Raw genomic sequence first — 21,406 nt, forward strand, 5'->3', positions numbered from 1 at the left:
TCTTGCATACTAGCTTGTTTCACTCCCACAATTTTACTGCATACACTCATGACATCGTTCAAAACACGCTTACTCCTCACTCCCAAACTTCCATACCAGCACATAAATGAAACTGTAAGCACAGACTCGATACAACATCGATAATAACTTTGAAGAATATTTGAATTTATACCAACATTTCTAAGCTTCTGTAAACAAAAAATTCTAGACTGACATTTCTTATGAATGGAATCATGTGTGTGTGTGTGTGTGTGTGTGTGTGTGTGTGTGTGTGTGCATAATGTGAGTGTGGTGTGGTGTCTTTTGTGTTTACTTAAATCAAGGGAGAATACCAATTCCAGTACCCTGCAAATGGTGCCAGTGAGCTTTTTTTTTTAGAATTAAAAAAGAAAAATCTTTTACTCAACTAAATCTTTCTCAAGCAGTGAGCTTGTTCCAAACTTATGCTGTACACACTGATTAACAAATCCAGATTAAAACATACTTAGCTGATGATTCCTGAGTATATTCTGAATCCTGAACATTAGAGTAACCATAAGCAATTATATAATGCAAACAAATACACCAATAACACTGCCATGTCAGCAATGAACATAAATACCGCATTACTTGCCATCTTACACTGACTGCAGACCTTGTGTTGACTTACCCATGGGATATGTCTTGAATATAGACTCAATGATATCAGCTGTCAGATTGTATTTGAGACCATTAGCACCATCTGTCTGAGGCTTGATATCCGCCTGCCAAAACAAACAACACAACATCCACTATCAAATAAATCATTTCAAATGTCACAGCCACAAAATGAATAAAATCACAGCTCATTTAGTCAGTAATTATGACCACAGCCCATTTTGCAGCACAAGTATTCCAGAATATGGTCATTTGTTTTCCTACCTCTGCTGCACAGATTTTTCTTTTGAAAGTCACTCTTTGGAAGAAATTTATGTCTCCTGATGACTGGACTATGCTTTTTCAGGAAGAAGTTGGACTGTACCATTTATACACAGTTCAACCACCATCAAGTGAATGCAGTATATTTCTTTTGTCTTTCTCAAGGATATGTTGATATGTAACTACTTTCCAATCCAACCTTTCACACAAGCCAATTAAACCACAGCATTAAAATTATTAATAATAAGAATGACAAGTTACCACTTACCAAAAATGCAGGTGACACACCAGTATTTTGCTTGCTGTCATTCTTTGCGGAGTTGGAAAATTTCTACACAAAGCAAAAACAAGAACATGAAAATAGAAATGACAGAACAAAAAACACACAGACACACACACACAATGTGACAGGGTGTACAGAACATGGAACAAGAGGCAAAGCCCTCATAACTCACTTGTGCTTCACACTTTATCCAGTAAAGGAATCATGAGGAGAAAAAAAAGAAAAGAAGAGATTAAGAATTCGTTAAAAAGTGTTCTATATTCAATATGATCCAAACAAACAAACAAATACACACACACACACACACACACATATATATACATCTTGGGAGGAAAAAAAAGAAAAAAGGGGGGGCATGCAAGTGGGATTGAACCCATGCATGTTCACTTCCCAAGCAAGCAGACTACTCCCCACCACTGACGTCAATTTACTGAATTTAATACTTAAGGCAATGTTGACGTTTTCTTCTTTGTGTGATAAACAGATGTGACGTAACAGCGCCCTTTAAATCATGTTTTCTGTGTGTTTTATTATATCTTGTTTATTCTTTTATTTTGGCGGTAAAGGAGACGTTGCCATCACTTCACAGCATATCATAACACATGGTAGATCTCTAGATCTGCACGAACCAGTCAACAACAGGCTGCTGAAGAAATGCTCTCTTCAATTTTTCTTTTATGTTCATTCCAGTTAATTAAGCGTTCACTGTAGGATATTGATATGCAGTAAACACGTTGACGGTGTAGTTAGTTTCACTGTATGTGTTCTGTCCAGAATTTGTTTTTCTTTCCTGTGAACAAGAAAAACGAGATCATGTCTTCTCACCAAACACAACCTAGCCTACCTTCCAGCAAGTCAGTGGAAAGCGGTTTTTAGAATTTTTGGATTTCGGAACGCCCCTTAATGAAATAAAACTGTTAATGATAAGGAAATACTGCTTAATTCGGGAGGAGACTTACAACCTATTATTGGTATGACTGTGAAGATGAGAGTTATCAGCCCTTGCACCCACTGGCTGCACTGCGTTGGTCTCTCCATTTTTGTGTGTGTTTATTTGTTTATCGTGCTCTGTTCTGGACATTATTTATATCAATGTGCACGTCTTGCTTCCAGGACTCCGACGGTCAGAACAGTTTTGTTTATTTTTATTTGCTCTAAGACTAATTTGATATTTAATATTATCATATTTGTGCATTAATTTACAAGCTGTCACATATGAATGCTGTTCACTTGACCCTTGTTGTCGTGTCAGTGACCATCTTCGTCCTGCCTACAATACTCTCCGCCCTCTGCTCTTGCACTGCCACTGTCACCATGGTGAACATCAATGACATTGCTAAGTATGCCATGGCATAAACACCGCAGACTACACGATGACACGACACGGCGCATCATCAGCCTGGGCACTGGCAAACCGAAAACGAAGAGAGGAACCAGAGCGGGCAGACTTCGCCGTTTGTGGGGCTCTGACCCCCACACTGACCGTCCTTCTATCTCCGATCTCAGCCCTGCTGTTGCTGTCACTGTCACTGACAATGTCACATCTGCTGACCTGTCTGGCATATCCTCCCACGTTGTTCCCGCTGTGTGTGACGTCAGCACTACTGACAGTACTCCTGATGTGTTATCTGTGTGTGTTGACACATCCACTATATGTGGCACTGTTTGTGCTGCCTCCAACCTCAACACACGTGTTCATGCTGACATTATTACTTCCCGTGACATTGTCCCCTCTGATGACAATATTCCAAACTGTAATGTATCCCCCGTGATAGCCTCTGCTCCGCTTCCTACTCCTGCCACACCTGTCTCAACTCCCGGACCTTTCTCTTCCTTCCCACTGTCCTCCACTGCTCAGTCACCATCTTCTTTTTCTACTGTCTGCCTGACTCACCTGCTTCACCATTAGATTTCTCTCTGCTTACCTCTGATCTCTTTCATGCCTGTCTGTTCAGTGCTCAATCTGTCTGCTCTGATCAAAAGACTGACTATGTTTCTGATTATATTTTTGAAAATAACTTTGATATTGTATTTCTTACCGAAATCTGGTTAAGTCACAAGGTCACAAACCCAAACTGACACAACTGACCCCACCCCCCCACACCCCCCCGGCTACAAAACTCGCTCGACTGTCTTGTGGAGGTGGCATCTCTCAATCATCTTCTGTCTCTATCACCCTCCTGCTAGTCGTAAAAACAACCTAATGTCTTCTCTGTTTCACGATGAGTTCTGAACAGTACTTGATTACTACAACCTTCATTCTGGCAAACTTATCATCCTCGGAGATTTCAATTTTCATTTCGACAAACTTCCACTGATGTCAAACGCCTATGTCTATCTCTGTCCAATCATTCTCTATCTCAGCTCGTTACATAACCAACACACAGATCTGGCCATATGTTGGACTGGCTCATCGCATGTGACTGATGCTATGATTACATCAGTGACTGTAACTGACAAACTTTTTTCTGACCATTCTGCTGTCATATTTTCGCTTAATATTTCAAAACCTACTAGCACCCAAAAATCTATTACTTGTCGCAACATGAAATCCATTAACATTAGCACTTTTTCTTCTCAAGCTGCTGAACGCCTTTCCAAAATTTCTTCCTGCACCAACGTCTCTACACATTACAACACTGTCCTCTCTCAACTGCTGGATGAACATGCACCCCCCACTACCCACATGCTCCCTGATAGACCTTCTGCCCCATGGCACACACAAGACATTCGACTTGCAAAACGCAAACGTCGCCAATTGGAAAGACGATGGCGATCAACAAAACTGAAAGTCCACAATCAAATATTCCGAAAACAAACAAATAAAGTCAAACATAGATTTCATCAGCAAAGACAAACTTCTTTTCTTCTCAAGTTCTCAATGCCACATCCACCGAATCTCTTTACTCTATCATGTCAAATCATCTCGGTACTGCAAAAAAGACTCCTCTTCCTTCTGTCTATACTTTAACTGAACTTCCCAATGTCTTCTCCTCTTTCTTTTTCGACAAAGTCCAAAATATTTGTACCATCTTACTATCTTAGACCAAATGTCTTTCCAACCTGCTCATCCTGATCCTCAATTCAACGGCACTCCTCTCCATTCCTTTAATCCATTAACTGAAACAGAAGCCCATGAAATCCTGAAAGAAATGACAATAAAATCCTGTGAGCTCGATCCTATACCAGCCTCTGGCTTTTCCCAGTGTGTCTCACAGCTTCTCCCCACAATCACCATTATTGTCAACTCATCCCTTCCCACTGGAATGTTTCCATCCACTTTCAAAACTGCAATTGTCCGGCCTCTTCTGAAGAAATCCAACCTTGACACAAACATTTTGAAAAACTATCAACCAGTTTCTAATCTTCCATTCATGTCCAAACTCCTTGAAAAAGCTGTCCTGAAGCAGCTCAACAACCACCTTTGTTTCAACAATCTCATCCACCCATTTCAGTCTGCCTATCATGCTGACCACAGCACCGAAACCACTCTCCTCCACATCCTGAATAATCTACTGCTAGCGTCCGACTCAAGAAAAATTTCCCTTCTCACTCTTCTCGACTTGTCAGCCGCCTTTGACACGATAAGACCATTCAATCCTTCTTTCTTGTCTTCATTTTATATTTGGTATCAACAGCACTGTTCTCAACTGGTTCAAATCTTATCTCACTGATCGATTCCAGTCTGTCATTGTTGATCATATTCTAATCTGAACCCATTAAAATCGAACATGGAGTCCCACAGGGATCTGTTTTAGGCCCAGTGCTCTTCACACTGTACACTGCTCCTCTCGCTGAAATTATCAACCGCCATAATCACTCTTATGCTGATGACACTCAACTCCAGAAGAGTGATACCCATGAAAAATTGCCATCACTCTTGCAAGAAACATCCAACTGGACATACAAAACTGGATGACTCTAAATAAGTTACAATTGAATGCGGACAAAACTGAAGCAATGATCACAGGAACTTAACAAAAACTCTCTTCCATCACAACTGACACAACCAAACTTGGCAGTACATCCATCCTTCTTTCCACTTCAGCCAGGAACCTCGGCCTTGTCCTAGACAACACTGTCCATGCAAAAATTTATCAGTCAGACATGTCAATCCTGCTACTGTCAATCGCGATGCATCAGTTCCATCTGGAAATATCTGTCCACTGATGTAACATCTAGACTTGTCGTTTCTCTCATTCTCTCTCGCCTCGACTACTGTAACTCTCCATTGTCTGGTTTGCCTGCTTCATCCATTCAGTCCCTTCAGCACATACAAAACTCTGCTGCCCAACTCGTCCTTAGAAAGAAAAGATCTAGACTTGATTGCAATGTTTTTAAAAGTGAATATGTGAAATGCTTTTATTTGAGAACATATGTTTATTACTCTTGTTTAATCAAGTTATCCACGTGTGTGGGGTGGGTGGGGTGGGGGTGGGGGTGCGGGTGTGTGCTGATTATCTGGTTGTGGTTTTCCACAATTCATCTTTATTCTTATCTTATCTGTCTATTATAATCAATGTGCAGTATAGTAGGCTATGTTTATAATTATATTCAAATAATGTTTCTTAATTCTTTCTGTTTTTACATTAAGAATACTAGTTATTACCTGCAGTGTGTGGATGTATGTATGAAACGATGTATGTGATATATATATTTAAAAAATTTTTTTTTATCTTCGTAATATTTGTAGGGGCTGTTGTTGGCTTTTACAGTTATGGTCCCCATGTTGTTTACTTGTCTATGTTGTGATAATGCACCTGACCAAATTTCTCCAGTTGGAGATAATAAAGTTATTCTTATCTTATCTGAGCACATCACTCCTATTTTGCAACATCACCACTGGCTCCCTGTCTCACACAGAATTAAGTACAAGATCAGCACCCTATGTTATAAATGTATTCACACATCTGCCCTTTCCTGTCTCTGTGGCTGCCTTCACCTCTGTTCTCCATCTCGCTCTCTACGATCGACTTCGGATCCACTCTGCTTACGCATACCCAGATTCAAACACTCGACTGTTGGCCGCTGTTCTTTCGCTGTCTCTGGACCTTGTAATTGGAATGAACTTCCTCTTTCGCTTCGTCAGGTCTCCACACCCAGCTCTTTCAAGTCTGGCCTTAAAACCCACCTCTTCCCTAAATAGCCTTCCTTCCCTGCCTCTTCCTTGTCTTCAGTTTTTCCAGTTTTAGAGTTATGCATGCGTTTGAATGGCTGGTGCAAAAGTGCTTTGATTTGTCTCTGCACAAGATTCAGTGCTATATAAATATAATAATAATTATTATTATTATACTGTGTACCTGAACCATCAATCAAGATAAAAATGTACATGCGTTACTGTCACACCTGCTTATGTTCCCTTTTGCATTTACTGTTTTTCTTTTACTTACCAGATCCTGAAATTTCTCAACTGAAACCTCTGGTAAGCATTTTAGGCACACAGACTGGCCTGACATTTCAAATACAAATGCACATCAAGTATCTTACAATGCACACAAAACAACTACCCCAGAATCATACATGCATGTACAAAAATAGAGAGAGAGAGACAGACAAAGAGAGAGACAGAGACAGAAAGACAGAGAGAGACACACAAATGCCATTACACACAGTGACACACACAGAGGGAAAAAACACATACGTGAGATCGACTTGCCCAGAACTCATCAGCTGTGATGACTTGAGACACCACAAGATCTTTGTACAGCTGAAAGAGCTCAGGGTCCTCCTGTAATAATCTGCAACACACCGAACAAAGATTTTCAGTTCTTTGTTTTTCAATACTAATTTCACTTATTTCACTATCCCAAGTTGTCAGAGATTCCGCCGATCGCAGCCTTATCTAATTGCTCACACAGAGTGCAGCAATCCCCAAATGGTCACTCTCTTTTGTTTCCGAGTGCTGTAGTGTAAATTATTCTTTATTATAAAAAATGGTGAACAGCACGAAAAAGTGCTTCGCGCAAATGTAAAAGGAAATTTTCTATCTAAAATTACGTTTAAATAACATACTTACCGTGACCCAAGTAGTGCAGACTCCGGCAGGGTCTGACATTCCTGTCCTGTGCAAACTACTATCCGCCTATGCGGAGAAAACGAAAGTACTATGGCCGATAACCTTCCGGAAGTAGGTAACCTCCCCTTTGTCCCCCTGGCTAGCGCCCTCTTTTGACGGCAATATGCCATCACCAGCGCATCTAGCAGGGAGAACAGGAAGTGGGGAGGACGGGAGGGTCTTAAATTTGGGTCACGGTAAGTATGTTATCTAAACGTAATTTTAGATAGAAAATTTCCTTTTAATTACACATACTTAACCGTGACCCAACTAGTGCAGAATAGCGCGACAAGGTGGAGGGCTCGCCTGTTCTACTGTCTGTGTGCTGCGATGGCCTGTTGTGCAACTACCACAGAAGCGATGCCTCTTCAGCCATCATCCGCAAGCGTGCGACGTCTCTCAGGTAGAAGTCAATGAAGGTAGCAGGGTTTTTCCAGTATGCAGCATCCATGATGTCTTGCAGCCGTGTTGAGTGCGCTAAGGCGAGAGAAGAGGACCATGCTCTGACTTCATGTGCTCTGGCTGAGGAGGCATCAAGTCTCAATCCTTCTGTTCTATCGCCAGTGCGCTGCGATGGCCTGTTGTGTGACCACTGCAAAGGCAACGCCTATTGAGGCATCATCCCTAAAGCGATAGATGTCCCTCAAGTAGAATTTGATGAAGGTAGAGTGTACTGTGTCACCTAAGGATATTGGTGCGGGCAAAGAAGACTGAGGTCCGCAGCTGTATTGTGGGAAAGGTTTGTGGACCACAGCTGTGCTGATAAATGTAGCGGAAAGAAAATCGGGTCAGTGTGTTGAATCCACGCTTTACTGAGAGTCCGTCGAATCAAAGGGAAGGAAAGGAAACACATACCCTATAGGGTTGTCTCACTTGAGCATCAATGCAAGGAGGTGCACATGTGGTTTGATCTGATGATTCCACATCGGTTGTGGGCCGATAGTGGAAGTGGTATATGTGTTTCGAGGAAACTGTGGCACGAGACAGAAGTAGGTCGCCATGTTGGGCTTGCCTTAGGCGTGACAGCCAGATCTGTAGAGCTCCTCCATGAGAGCTGACAGGTGATAGGCGCTTTTCTGTCGTTGCCAAAAAAGACAGCACTGGGATGTTGCCTATGCATAGAAGGGCAGACATTTGGCAACAAGAGACTTGATGTCCCTGGTGTCTCTGGGACAGGGCTGTGTAATTGCCCAGGTAGGTACCATCACAAAGGGGCATACAGAAGGCTTGGTGGCTTCTCTACCTGAGTGTGGCATGTTGGAGCAACCTGCAGTCAATGGCTGGGTTGGATCAGGCTGTGGGAGTGCACTTCATGTGCCCGCAGGTCACTGAGTCTCATTCTGTGGTGGAATTCCTAATGGAAGAGGGTTTCCATGGGGAAATTTTTTGCTGAAGGTTCTTTATTGAGAAAGGGGACCAGATCCATGACAGGCCTCTGGCTGTGTGTGGTGCGCACTAAGTCTGGGATGGAGCAGGGCGGGGGCAGGGAGGAAAGTGGCGGTAGATGTGTTGTACTGGCCATTTACATCAAAACACTGATGTGACATGCATTTTCAGTATGGTCAACAGTAAAGTGAGAGCTGTATTGTCAGCGGTTTCTGAGTTGCAAAGTGAAATCATTAGCAGCTTAGTCTTTCATGAAGGACTATATCTCTCAGACTAGAAGTCAAATTGCACTAGGACTTAGTGCTGTAGCCTTGAGGGCTAACTAGCCTTAGGGATCCATCCCAATGGTGACAGTCCTAAGGCCCTCTTGATCGAGGGACTGGGGATGCAACTTGGGCAAAACACTCTCTACTATAAATTGTATAATCAGCTTCCAGCCCAAATACGAGGGTCATTCAATAAATAAGGTGAATTTTTCGGTATAAGGACTTCTAATACAGATAGAAGCTTACTCTTTTTTTCTTTTTTTTTTTTGTTTTACTTCTTTTTCACATGGATTTAATTTGTTTTGCAGATTAAAAAAAACTTTGAGAGTTTTGGCGATTAACAAAGATGGCTGACCAAGAAGCATGCTCCAGGATTGAACAGCGGTCAGTTATCAAGTTTTTGGTTGCTGAAGGGTGCAAACCAGTTGAAATTCATAGGAGAATGTCAACTGTGTATGGTGCCACATGTTTCAGCCGAAAAAATGTCTACAAGTGGGCTAAATTGTTTAAAGAAGGACGGAGCAGTGTTGAGGATGAAGACAGGCCTGGAAGGCCTACAGAAGTGAGGTCTCCTGAGGTGATCGAATCAGTCAATGACCTCATTCAGTCTGACAGAAGGGTGACAGTGGATGACATTGCAAGGACTTTGAGCTTATCTGTTGGGACAGCACACAAAATTGTCCATGATGACCTTGGCTACTCGAAGGTCAGCTGCCGGTGGGTGCCAAAGATGCTTACTCCAGAGCACAAACAGAGGAGGGTCGAGTTGTCCCAGCAGTGTCTCTGCCGCGATGAGAAGGATGGTGATGAGTTTCTGAAGAAGGTGGTCACATGTGACGAGACATGGGTTTGGCACTATGAGCCTGAGTCCAAACGGCAGTCCATGGAGTGGAAGCACGTAGGCTCTCCAGTGAAGAAGTTCAAGTCCCAGCGGTCCACGAGGAAGGTGATGCTCACCGTTTTTTGGGATATGCAAGGCCCAATCACCATTTCATTCCTTGAGAAAGGAAGCACTGTGAACAGTGCCAACTACTGTGAACTGCTGAGGCAGGTCAAGAAAGACATAAAGAACAAACGCAGGGGTCATCAGTCAGAAGGAGTCATCTTGCATCATGACAACGCAAGGCCTCACACAGCAGCCCGAACGGTGCAGACCATCAACGAGCTGGGCTGGGAACTGCTCCCTCATCCCCCTTACAGCCCAGACCTTGCCCCTTCAGACTTTCACCTGTTTGGTCCCTTGAAAGCGTTCACGAGAGGCACGAAGTTTGAAAGTGACGATGAAGTCAAAAGTGTTGTGAGCGACTGGCTGAGACATCAGTCCAAAGATTTTTACGCTGAGGGAATACGGAAGCTTGTGCACAGATGGGAAAAGTGTGTGACAGTGCTGGGAGACTACGATGAAAAAAAAAAAGAAGTAAGCTTCTATCTGTATTAGAAGTCCTTATACCGAAAAATTCACCTTATTTATTGAATGACCCTCGTAGTCAGGACAGCAGTTGCCTGCTCTGCTGATCTGATGGTCATTGTCATACACGACTGATTATCATATACTGGTCCTAGGAGGACACCAGTCAGCATGGGTAAATCAGGAAACAGCTGCTGTGTGCTTGAGGGATGAAGGTGTCCACCATGCAGATTATGTTGAAATGTAAGGAAGCCGGAAGGAGTTGATGGGGTCTTGTGGTGCCACCATGTGTCTGAAAGACATGGTGCTTGCTTCCGAAGTGACAACAAAGTCATCCTCTGACAGGCCCTTGACTGAAGGCTGGGGCTCCATGATGGGATAGCCTGCCTAGGCTAGAAACCCTGGAAGTGTCTCAATGGAAAGACAGTGCTTGAGAAGGAATGCCCATCTGTAACCACAACAGTGGTTGTGTGTTGAGGCTGAAAGGATCGGGCAGGGAAGACCAAGTGCAGAAAGTGCTTTCGAACGCCAATTGTTTGAGACATTGATGCTGGATCTCTGTTCAAGCAAGGTGATGGGGCGAACTAATGTGCTTGAATGCAGCATCTGCTGTGTCGGTATGAGTGGGCAGAAAGGTACGCCCCTGTAGGTAATGAATGGTTCGTTGTGTTTTGTGAGACGCATCCGTCCTCGTCAATATGCCATTCTCCCGAGTGTAGAGGAAAACAATTATTACCCAGGCCTTCTGCTACTAGTGAGGAGTGGAAGAGACGGAATTAGGGTGATTGTCTCCTGCCCAGTGGGCAGTTTTTGGGCCCGCTAAAACTTGGAAAGAATGAAGGGCATGTGTGTCCGGAGTGGCACCTCTAAGTTGGACTGCCTCATCCCTTCTTGTACCAGGTTAGGGCATCTCTAGCCCTGTGGGTGATTGTTGTAGGCAAATGAGTTGGGTTGCCTTGTCCCTCCATGCACCAAGAGAGGGCATCCTTAGCCCTGTGGGTGGGAAGGGAGTGTGTGTGGGTCCCTAAGGACCAGCCACTACTGATATGTGAAGGAGCATACATTCAGGTGTGAATGTGGCAGTTTTGTCTGTAAGTGCAGTCATCCTCCAAAAGCAAGGCTGGGATGAATTTATGAAAATGAATACATATATGTGCAATGGGATTATAAACTTCCATCAACTCAAGTGATGGTGTCAGGAATAGGCCAATGACATGACAAGAGATTTAGTCACGAGAAATAAGCGGCTGTATAAGCAAACGTGTAGCGTGCACAGATATACCCAAGTAAATGGGCAAGTGTGCATAATCCGTAATGGGAAGGAAACTGTATATGCACCTATATATAAGAGATGTACATACGCATATGAATAAAGTGCCAGTATGTAGACACAGAGAGATCTGGGCATGTGAACAGAATGACGCAATTACAAGTGTGTCTATATTGCTATGTAGGAAATCTCAATGAATAGATGTCGATGAATAGAGATAAAAATAAAACTGTACATGTTAATATGAAAGTCGTATGAACCTATCCCGTAAGCGCACACACGTGTATACCGAGGGATAAGTATACATTTATAAGTGTAAATAGAAATGTGCATAACTGTAGCAAGATATGGTATATATATATATATATTTTTTTGTTTGTTTGATAGGAAATCAAAAAGAATTGAAGGGGAAATATTGTGATTTATTTCCTGTTATTGTGTATAACCAGAAGAGAATGGTAACAGGGATGGTTGCCTGCAGAGGACTGTGTGAAACTGCAAGTGTGGGGGGATGAAGAACCCAAAAGTTCAGTGGCCAATAGCCTGAGAAACAGCAAGAAAGGTGCAGTTGCTATGCAAAGTTGTGTAAAGTCCATGAATGGGCATCAGGACCTAATGAGAAACCGAAAAAACATCGTTGGTGGACAGCACGGGGGGCAGGAGTGACGTGCTGTGTCGGCGAAAGTAACAACAGCATCAACCGCCTAGGTTACAAATGCGGAGTTGCCTCCCTTGGCGCCGATAATCGTCGAGAAGGATGATGTCTTTAGAGCACATATCCCCTGTGCGACGTGTCCTCGCTGTAGAGGGAGGAGTGACATGCTGCGTGTGAGAGTCCGTGGTTCAATGCCACCGTAACTGACACAGGTGAAAACGGCCGCAAGGGGAATAATTACAATGTCCCTTAGTGCATCCCAACCCGAATCGGTCACCATCAGACGTGAGATGGTCGGGGTATGTGGCATGACGGCGCCGTAATCCAGTGTTATGGGCGTCGTGGACGAGGGGGTGACAAGTCTGTCGGCTTGCCGTGGGATGTGCATCCCCCTGTAGCTGAACGGCTGTCCAACCTCACGAATAGCTCCTGCGAGAAGACCGACGTTCAGCTGTTGTGTGTTGACGGATAAAGGGATAGACAAGATCGGCCCTAGCACTGCCGAAGAGGCAGGATCGAGTTATTAAGAGGCACTCCAACATGGAAGTGCCGATATTAGTCTGGGTAACGGCAGAGTTAGGCAATGGGGCAGAAGAATCCAGCACTGCCGAAGTTCAAATGGGGCGTGCACGTACCTGCTCTGTGGGCGAGGGGCGGTGCAGGCGCAAGGTGTGACACCGGGAAGCAGAGTGGTGCATAACTGCTGCAGCAAGTTAGCGATGAGTTGCTGACTGTTTGGTTGAGCAGCTTGCTGAGACGCCATTAGTGGATGGGAAACAGCAGCAATCGGCGGTGTAGCAGATGGGGTCATCACCACATAGCTTGGCGGGACCGTGCATGCACCCGCACTGTAGGCGAGGAGCAGTGCTGGTGCAAGGGAAATAACTGCGGCTGTCACCAGCAAGGGTGCTGAAGCAGGGGTTGCCTCCCTTGGATCGGGCGCTCCAGACGAGGAGGGGGGTGCACGCGTATGGGCAAGCGTGTCCCCTAGTGGTCCACCTTCCTCCCTACACCAGGGGAGGGCATCCCTACGCGCCTCGGTCGCCATTGGATCCGAGACAGTCGAGGCATGCCACGTGGGGGGTCGCGTGATCCGATGTCACGGCTGCCACCACGGACACATCGCACATAGGGCCCAGTCTAACGTGCGGATCCAAAACAAGCTGCTTTTTCTTTTTTGGTGTTGTTTCCCCAAAGGGATTGTGGCACATTCCACTGATGCAACTGTGGGTATGGGTAAAGAGATAGAGGAGGTTGACTTGTACACTGCCGACTGGCAGGGCCTAGAAAACGCGGATCGCATCGAGTGCGTTCGCCGATCGATAAAAATGACATTAAAGGCAACACTGACCTGAGTGTGTGGCAACAAACCTCTAGAAGTCACCAGAGGTGTAGGAGGTGGTGGAGGTCTGGAGTCCACTGGAGGGAGCGGAGGAAGTGGAGGAGGCGGTGGGTTGGCGTTATTGAGAGGGCCAGGAGTTGAGGGCCCAGAGTGTCAGCGAATCGATTGCAATCGCGCCTTAATTTTAGCATGATCGCTCAATCGAGCTACATAATTATGTGACCTGGTTGGAGACATAATTTGACAAAAAACAAGAACGCCAGAGAATCGACAGACAGACAGAAAATGCGAAAAAACTTAGCCATATGGAGAGCACAGGAACAGGAGTCATGATGGCTGCCGGAAAAAGAGGGCGCTAGCCAGGGGGACAAAGGGGAGGTTACCTACTTCCGGTAGGTTATCGGCCGTAGTACTTTCGTTTTCTCCGCATAGGCGGATAGTAGTTTGCACAGGACAGGAATGTCAGACCCTGCCGGAGTCTGCACTACTTGGGTCACGGTTAAGTATGTGTAATTAAACTGTCTTTTCCTAAGATTTTCAGCAATTTGAACCACTGGCTCGAGTGACTCAGGACTACAAACATCACTCTCAATTTCAATCATGATTTTCCATTTGACATCATAGGTTCAACCCCTCGAAATTATAACGAATCAAAACAAGAAAATCTGGGTTTTCTGGCAACATTGTTTCTAATTTTTACACTGCTAAACTTTAACGCACCAAGCAATTGTGTGACACACACGATTCAGGGCTCATATGGGTAGCTTGGCAGAGTCCTTCAGTGAAGGAAAAAATGGTCCCAAACCACTAGTGTTTAACACCCCCCCCCCACATTAAATAAGAATGTGAGAGAAAGAAATAAACATCACAGGCAGACAGATAAAAGAATGAACTTTGGACTTCCGGTTGGCTTCCGATGTCGGCAAGTCAGACATTGTTTGCTCCCATCTATTTCTTAAAAGATAAGTGTTTGATCGTGTGTAGGAAGTTCGAAATGTGACCAAGAGTAGTGTGTGCTTTTGTGGGAAAAGATTCCAACATCTATCACGGAAAGCAACATTGTGAAGGGGTATTCATTGGTGATACACGTGGTAAGCTAGGCCGGCGCTGGTGCTGGAATCTGGAACTATGGCGGCGCCCCCGCCTGCCCCGCTGGTGGAGCCAGTGTTCGTGACGGCTCGCGCACTGCCCTCCTATGAATCTCTGCCCAACACATACGATATTTGTGTAGCTGCAGAAAGTGTGTCAGGTAGAGGTACGATTGTTGGGGCACAGCGTATTCGCGGACTCTGGCGCATTTATCCCAAAACAGACGAAAGTAGAGACAAACTGTTGTTGGAGGGGTTTGTGTTTAGGGGTGCACGTGTGGCTCTACTGAACCCAAACCCCTTTTTAAGAAGGGAAGAAGACGATTCTAAACCAACAACGAAACTATGGATCAGTAGTATCCCGCTAAGTGTGGACAACACCGACACTGAAGCTGCGCTGAAGAAGGTGGGCGTGGAACTACGCTCATCAATTAAAAATGAACTGGCCAGGAACCCTGACGGGAGACTGACACATTTTCAGACTGGCCGCAGATTTGTTTTTGTGTCTGTGCCCAGCACTCCACTGCGGCCAGTCTTGAAAGTCGGACTATTTTCAGCAGACATTTTTCATAGAGAAAAACTTAAATGCAGTAAGTGCCTACAAGATGGCCATAGGGTGTCCGGTTGTGAGGGTGAAGTTGTGTGTAGGGGGTGCTTCCAACCCGGACACAAAAAAAATAGATTGTCCGTTGGCATTGAGCGAACCAGACAACCGGGAGGCATCAGTGGTGGTCAGTGCTGAGCCCCCGAAAGAGATGGAAGACAGCAGCACTGCACACACAGAGCAAGCTGTGCAGGGAGGGGAACTACACACCCCTGACAGCCCCGCCATGAGCAGAGCACAGCGGCAGCCAGGGTGAAGCAAACCGATGGTCAACACGGGAACACGGCACGGGGCAAGATGAGAGAGAAACGGGAGAGGAGTGACTCCCCATTGGCCAGCGATGAGGAGCAGGAAAAAAAACGACCAAGTGTGGATTGCGGATCTCACACAGAGCAAGAAGGGAAAACAGGCTTTTCAGGACTAAAACTAAATAAAAATAAATCTGAAGGAATATGGTTGGGTTCAAGGAAAAAAGAAATTGGAACCTTTAATGGCATACCTATGAAATCTGATAAAATAAGAATTCTGGGCATATATTTTTCAGCAGACAGAGAAATTTCGGAAATTGAAGAGAACTGGAAAGCTAGAATAGAAACAGTAATTAGAACTATTAAAAGATGGGAACGTAGGAACCCATCACTCTTTGGCAAGGTTATACTTGCAAAAACACTCCTCCTGTCACAATTCACTCTTCTGCTGCAAGTAGCATCGATCCCAGAAAAGACAATAAACTATATAAATACTCTCTTGTATAGATTCCTGTGGAAGAAAAAATATAACAATAAAAGAGCATTTGAGAAAGTGAAACGGGGAGTTCTGAGTCTCGACAAAGCACACGGAGGCCTAAATATGATAAATGTTGAACACCAACAACAAATGTACTTGGTAAAATGGGCAGTAAAATTCCTCAACGAAGAAAAAGCACAATGGAGCATTCTTGCAAAACAAAATATTGCACCTTTTGAGAACGCACACTGTGCTTTTAACTGTAATGTCGCTCCAAAAGAAATAAAACACTTAGAAAAGGTACAATCAGTCTTCTGGAGAGATGTGCTAAAAAAAGTAGCGTCCTTTAACAAGAATAGACTGACAGACAACATAAAAACGGAACCTCTTTGGAACAATAAACATATAAAATACAAAGGAAATACCTTGTTCTTCATAAAGTGGAGCAAAGTGGGTTTTTCCGTCGTGCAAGACCTATGGCTAAATGGAAACCTCTTAACGTACCAAGAAGTTTCAGAAAGAATTGGTCCTCAGCCAAACTTGTTATTTGAGTACAACGCAATCATAAATGCACTACCACGCGCGTGGAAACTTCAGCTAGCACATGATAATCTAAAGGAAGACATTCCGTATAATATAGCAACTGAAGAAGGAAACGTAACCACCCTGTCTAATGAACAAATAAGGAAAATATTTGCCCTTCAAAAAAACCATGAAATTTGCGCGGTGCAATTCTGGAGACGAAAATTAGATATCAATACTCAAGATTATTTCAGCTTAGCCTATGAATGCACGCAGGAAACTCGACTGAGGTTATTACATTTCAAATTCATACACAACATCTCACCAAAAAACATCATGCTACAAAAAATGGGTGTTACAGATACTAACAAATGCCATTGGTGCCAAGAAACCGACTACATTGAACATGCATTCTATGCATGTCCCAAGCTCACCACTTTCTGGACCAACGTAAAACAATTTATACTTACTAAGTATAACACTTGGATCCCAATGAACGAGAAGATAGCACTATTTGGTGCAACTAAAACTGATATATTATCAAATTCAAAAAGAAAACAAGTAAACATTATCTTATTGGTTGCAAGGCTTGCTATCTCCAAATTTAAATACGGCAAATGTAAGAATCTTGAACTTATATTCGAAACAGAGCTGCACCTTAGAAATCTGGAAGGAATATAAAAAAATTATTAAAAACAAAAACCAAAACAAAAAACAACACACACACAAACACAACAACAAAAAAAAAAAAAAAAAAAAAAAAACACACACAAAAAAACGAGTGACCAGGTGGTCACATCAAACATACATGTATTGTTCTTGCATAGTTATAGTGCCTCCAGAGAGAGAGAGAGAGAGAGAGAGAGAGAGCCTAGTTTTCTCTTTCAGACACTGTAATTGTGTGCGGGGTCATTGTGTGTGTGTTTATGTTTTTTCTTCTTTCGTGTTGCATGATATTGAAGATGATGGATAATGCCATTGGGAAGATCTCTTATAACGAAATGGAAAAAAAAGGAAATGAAAATAAAGAAGAGAGAGGAAAAAAACGATAACAGAAAGAAAGGAGAAAAATGATGACGGAAGAAAAAGAAGGGAAAAAAAAAAACGAAAAAAAGAAGAAGAAAAAAAACGAGAAAAAAAAACAAAAAACAAAAAAACAAAAACCCCGAAAATCTTCCATGGATGCTGAGACAGCCCTGCACATTTGCAGAACTTGAACGCATCCTCTGATTTCTCCTATAAAAAAAACAACAAAAAAAACAAACAAACAAAAAAACTTTATTCCAATATAGAAATTGTGTCATTCTACTTCAGGTTGTCAGTGAGGCAGGCAAGTAAAAAACTAGCAAAAGTTTGGTTAGGACTGCACTGTTTACTACTGCCTTAGAATACATGAACCTACTTGGAAACACCACCACAGATTGCTGATACACAGACAGTCATACTCCCATTCCCAAGCACATTCATACACACAGATACTCCACTGCGAGTACAAACAACACTTACTCACAGGAATATAATTACATCTTCCATGCACACACACATACACTGATTCACAAGACCTTACCTTATTTTTCCGATCTTAGCTTTAAAAGCACAAAAAGCACAAAATGCCACTCTAAATGGTAGAAATCAGCACATGAGAAAGCCGTATCTTTAACCCCTCGCCTGCTGAATACTTTAACAATTTTAGCATTTCTGAGTGTTGTGGAAAAACTTGGGGTTTCCACCTCAGTGCCAAAAAAGGGCACTGCTTCCTCAAATACAAAGATATCTCCTTGAAATTTTGCAAAATGATTGCTCATACACTGTACTTCAAAGAGATAATAAAGTTATTATTATTCTGTTTAACTGTTGTTTTAAATCTGAATCAAAGAAAATTTCCACAAAATCAAGTGGTTAAAAAATCTCTGCATTATATAGCAATCAATTCCAGGATTGTTAATAAGTTTTGTTTTCATTGGGTGCCTGTGGCCTGGTTTTTCATCACTGCTTGATAAGAAACTTGACACCCATCTGTGTGCTGGCACCCAGCCAACAGTCACCACCCCCATCACCTTCCTTGCCCCATCTTGTGGTGAACCTGACTGACCACCTCACCCCCCTTCCCTTCCCTTCCAGCAGCAGTGTAGTGACAGTGCTTCTGCTGGCAACTGGTTTAACTCTCTCCATACGAACGGTGAAAGAGACGACGTTAACAGCGTTTCACCCCAATTACCATCATCTGTACTGAGTGAGTTAAGTTCACTGTCTGATTACTCCTGGCCTGCACATATGCAGACTGAACAGTCGAGGGTACAAAACTTAAATCACTGTTACTTTTACTCTGTGTCATAGTCAAAATATGCACCTGAATCATCACCATATAAGTTTTCTTCCACATTGTCCATATCTTTCAGTATTTCCTGAGCCACTTCTAAGGCTGAAAACCTTTGAAATATGAGCTGAGATCGATCTTTGCTTGACAACACCATTCTGACCCATGGTGTCTATGAGTGACCTGATTTTCCTACTGCCCTTGAGTTGTACACTACAGACCGTACAAGTCCAAGGGATGATAACAATCTTCAAACATTCTAGAAGACAGGGAGAAACAAAGTAGGTCATTTGCCTGAACTGTGAATTGCTGATGAAAACTAGATGTGAGAGTTGCGTCCTGTAGGCGCACAACAGTGCAACATAAGGGACACAAGTCTCATGTCTCAAGGTAGCCAACGGGTTAACATGATCATCAGTAACTTATACCAAACCATTAGTTTTACAGTGAGAGGAAAAGTACAAACCAACAAACTAATAATTAAAGCAATTTTGTCCCAATCACAAAATCATTATCACAGAAGTATAATGACCATATTTGTAAATTATGAGTAACCGATGCAATAAGTATCAGTATCAGTAGCTCAAGGAGGCGTCACTGCATTCGGTCAAATCCATATACGCTACACCACATCTGCTAAGCAGATGCCTGACCAGCAGCGTAACCCAACGCGCTTAGTCAGGCCTTGAGGGAAAAATTAAAAAAAAAAAAAAAAAAAAATAAATAAATAACATAAATATGCATGTAATATACAACTGTGCGAAAATCAGCATATATATTTTAATTTCTGCTGGATTTTAAAGGAAGGAATCTCAAACTTATAAAGTATCTTATAATTCATTGACAAGCAGGACTGGCCCAAATGCTTACAGGTAATAACATGTTAGTTTATTTTGTGCGAGTTTTATAAACAGAGTGATGACAATAGCACGGCTGATGAGAAACGTCAAAAAACAACAATAAAAACTGTTCATGGGCAGTAACCACTGTCCACTCTCTTCAGGGCCAGTAACCACTGTCCTCTGTAGAACTTCACTGACCTGTTCTTCACCTCCAGCTCACTAGAAATCTTCCGCTTGAACTGCGGCAGTAACTGCTGTAACAGTTCCTTCACTGCGTCACGGTCAGCTTGCTGTGCAGGACGACCTTTTGGGTTGGCAAACTGGAACGTGCTAGCACTCCCATCATGCATTACAACCTGCAGCTGAACTTTGTCTTTGCTGTCCGGCGAAATCTTTTGGACTGAAACAAAAGTTTTGGTTTTTTTGTTTCTTTCATAATGATCTGCGGTATCTGCTGTTCCATCCCCCCCCCCCCTCCTCCAACCCCCCTTTAATGTTTCTGTTTGAACAATTAATAATAATTACATAATCTATTGCCTTTCGGCTTATAATTGTAGAAATGTTTCTGCCTTTGATGTACCCAACATCATCTTCATTAACTACTTTGTGTAGGATGTTGCTAAGTCTTTCTGCCAAGTTTTAGCAAAAAGAATTAAAAAAGTTTTAGCAGGTTACTGTCGATGTAGGAAAATTGAACAATTATTGTTTTCTGATCGCATAGTCCAGGAAAAGATATGTGGCTGTTAAAATTCCAGAAAGTTCTTAATCATTGGCTATTTTGTGAGTGTGAGTTACCAAAGAGACAAAATGTTGTTTCCATGTAGCATGTGTCACAATCTCAACCCTTTTCATTTCTTTGTCAGCAGTTGACAAGAACTGGTTTGTTTTTGTTTTTTGTTTTTTATTAAATAAGAATACTCAGTGTGCTAAGAGGAAAAAGAAACAATCTAGTTGTCTCACCAAGAAAAGAGTTTGTTGGCTACAGTGGAAGTGATTCAGATCTATTCCAATGACAGTTATATTGCTTCCTCCTTTCACACGTTTCTGATCACAGTACTCTAAAACTGGCTACGCACAATACATTCTACTCCAGTTGTTTTGGGGTATTTTTTTTTGCTATTTTTTATGTAATGCATTACTTTTGAGTAGCTGTCAATAAATGAGTTGTGTAAACAACAGATTAAATTACACTTCTTGTTCATGCGCTGCAAAGAAACCACTTTCTCAGTCTCTCTCTCAAGCAGGCACCCATTATAAAATTGAAGAATTATTTATTTATGTATTATCTATTAATTATTTTCCATATTTGTAGTTGATCTAATTACATTTTATACCATTTTAAACACAAAATGCCTTGCAGGTTTAGGTTTAGGTTTCGTTAGTTTAAAAGAGAAATACAGATTGTGAATGAAGATCCACAAATAAAGCAGAAAATCCATGTGACAGTCCACCATTGAGAAAAGGAACATTTCTTCATTTCTTCCATGTTTTAATTGACAAAAATGGACAAACATCTATAGAAAGAAGCAGGGTTTATAGAGAGACTGAAAGAGGACCTAGAACTGTACAGTGTTTTGGTCCTATGAAAATGCTTGTATTTGTATTTGTATTTTTCTTTTTTGTCACAACAGATAAAATTTCTCTGTGTGAAATTCAGGCTGCTCTCCCCAGGGAGAGCGTATCACTACACTGAGAGCGCCACCCTTTTTCTTCTGTTGTATTTTTTCCTGCATGCAATTTTATGT

General features: G+C 42.7%; 1 protein-coding gene across 2 annotated transcripts in view; it reads right to left on the reverse strand.

Annotated features, from left to right (window-relative positions):
* The window catches only part of LOC143300986 (general transcription factor IIH subunit 1-like), a 65,299-nt gene that overhangs the window by 26,384 nt on the left and 17,509 nt on the right, over window positions 1–21,406 (reverse strand). For both annotated transcript variants that reach the window (XM_076614955.1, XM_076614956.1), the window contains exons 3-6: window positions 19,860–20,061; window positions 6,822–6,918; window positions 1,166–1,228; window positions 650–743 (exon numbers count right to left, since the gene is read on the reverse strand). In XM_076614955.1, the coding sequence (XP_076471070.1) occupies window positions 650–743; window positions 1,166–1,228; window positions 6,822–6,918; window positions 19,860–20,061 (456 nt within the window). The remainder of the gene's footprint in view (window positions 1–649; window positions 744–1,165; window positions 1,229–6,821; window positions 6,919–19,859; window positions 20,062–21,406) is intronic.

Source organism: Babylonia areolata, chromosome 27, assembly GCF_041734735.1.
Source record: "Babylonia areolata isolate BAREFJ2019XMU chromosome 27, ASM4173473v1, whole genome shotgun sequence".
Lineage (NCBI taxonomy): Eukaryota > Metazoa > Mollusca > Gastropoda > Neogastropoda > Buccinidae > Babylonia > Babylonia areolata.